Genomic DNA, 2,080 nt, shown 5'->3' on the forward strand with positions numbered 1-2,080 from the left:
GCCTCTGAGAACATTTTTCCTTCATTGGCTCTTCTTCTTTCTTCCATCATTTAACTCTGGATGTTCCCAATGTGTCAAATCTTGGTTTTGCCCCATGACATAATTCTTTCAAAGAAGTAAGTTTATCGATTTTTACTGCTTTAATTACTTTCATTCGGATAATTTTTTAAATGTATACTTGCTGTCTTATTCATTTAACTAAACTCCAATCCTTTATCTCTTCAATCAGATTAGATATTTTCCATGGATTTCCAATTATCTCCTCCTCCTCAAATCCAGTATCATTTCATTCCCTTCAATTCGATTTTCTCCCATTGTCTGTATTTTTTCCAATGGAATCTACATTTCTTGAGCTGAAGAGTTTAAAACACTGAAGTTATTTGTTAATGCCTCCATTTTCTGTGCCCCTCAACTGCAATTACTTTGTGAATTCTATAATTTTTTTCTTAAACTCATTTCTCAGAGTTATTTCTTTCCATTCTCATTGTTGTAATCAAAAAAAATTTTTTAACTATAGGCCAAGATTATTTCAATAATCCCCTAACTTGTCTTCAAGTTCCAGTTTCCCCCATTCCTACAGAAGGATTAAGATTTCTAGAATATTACTAACATCATGTGGTTCTAGAATGTGGCTCCCATTAATAATATTCAATAATTACAACATTAACCACTAATATATACTGAGTATTTGCTCTGTGCTGACTGCTACACTAAGTTCTTTTTTACATGGGTTAATTATTTTAATCCTCAGAAGAGTCCTGTAAATATTCTTGTACAACTGGAAGATTTTTTTTTTTCCTACAAGTCAAATTTATTAGATTTGTCCACAGTCAGCAACGGCGATATTCTTGCTGGTCTTTGCCATTCTTGGGCTGCAAGTACTCTATGACTCCCAAAATATTCATGTCCTCTCTCACCTTGCCAAAGACCGCATGCTTGCCATCCAACTGCTCAGTCTTGGCAGTGCAGATGAAAACCTGGTAATCGTTTGTGTTGGATCCAGCACTTGCCGTGGACAAGGTGCCAGGACTGGTATGACTCAGGATGAAAGTCTCATCAAATTTCTCCCCAGAGATGGACTTGCCACCTGTGCCATTATGGCGTGTGAAGTCATCACCCTGGCACATAAATCCTGGAATAATTCTGTGAAAACAGGAAGCTTGGGCTTCCCTGGTGGCACAATGGTTGAGAATCTGCCTGCTAATGCAGGGGACACAGGCTCGAGCCCTTGGTCTGGGAAGATCCCACATGCCGCGGAGCAACGAGTCCCGTGAGCCACAATTACTGAGCCTGCGCGTCTGGAGCCTGTGCTCTGCAACAAGAGGCCACGACAGTGAGAGGCCCGCGCACTGCGATGAAGAGTGGCCCCTGCTTGCCACAAGTAGAGAAAGCCCTTGCACAGAAACGAAGACCCAACACAGCAAAAATAAAAATAAATAAATTAAAAGAAGGCTTAACATTTAAAAACAAAACAAAACAAACAAACAAAAACCAGGAAGCTTTACAACCAAATCCTTTCTCCCCGGTGCTCAGAGCACAGAAGTTTTCTGCTGTCTTTGGAAATTTGTCTGCAAACAGCTCATAGGAGATGTGGCCTGAGGGCCCACCATCCATGGCCATCAGCTCTGAGGTGGTGGTGTCTTCAAGGCCAGAAGAATTTTAGAACATTTAGGAAACTCCCAGATGACCCAGCTACTGGTGGTTCTGGAATGCAAACTCCACATGAAACCAGAAGTCTCGCTCTTAGTCTTTTCTTCCATGCTATCCAAATCCCTCAACATGACTTCCAAAATGCTCTACAAATTGCCCCCACCCTTCTGATCCAATATCAGCCTTTGTTTCCCTCTACATTATCCTGAGGGTGGGTTCACTAATGCACCATACACACATCATGTTCATTGCAGGTTCTTTTGCCTTGACTTTTGCTCCTATATCTTTTTTCCTGTTGTCAGATCAAATTCTCTTTTTGAGTTAAGGTCTGGCTTCAGACCACAATGAAGTCTTCATGAATGCTACGGTACGCATGGATCTTTCTTTTCTCAGAGCCTCTAAGACCACTTACTGTCTGTACCATTACTTT

General features: G+C 40.8%; 1 protein-coding gene across 1 annotated transcript; it reads right to left on the reverse strand.

The window, feature by feature from the left end:
* Positions 1–830: 830 nt before the first annotated feature.
* On the reverse strand, positions 831–1,620 carry LOC113609923 (peptidyl-prolyl cis-trans isomerase A-like). The gene is made up of 2 exons (XM_027087628.1): positions 1,506–1,620; positions 831–1,165 (listed from the first exon to the last, which is right to left on the reverse strand). The coding sequence occupies exons 1-2, from the start codon at positions 1,618–1,620 to the stop codon at positions 831–833; spliced, it is 450 nt and encodes a 149-aa protein (XP_026943429.1).
* Positions 1,621–2,080: the final 460 nt, after the last annotated feature.

Source organism: Aethalodelphis obliquidens, unplaced genomic scaffold (genome assembly GCF_003676395.1).
Source record: "Aethalodelphis obliquidens isolate GAN/ISIS:26980383/991018 unplaced genomic scaffold, ASM367639v1 scaffold59, whole genome shotgun sequence".
In the NCBI taxonomy this organism is placed as follows: Eukaryota; Metazoa; Chordata; class Mammalia; order Artiodactyla; family Delphinidae; genus Aethalodelphis; species Aethalodelphis obliquidens.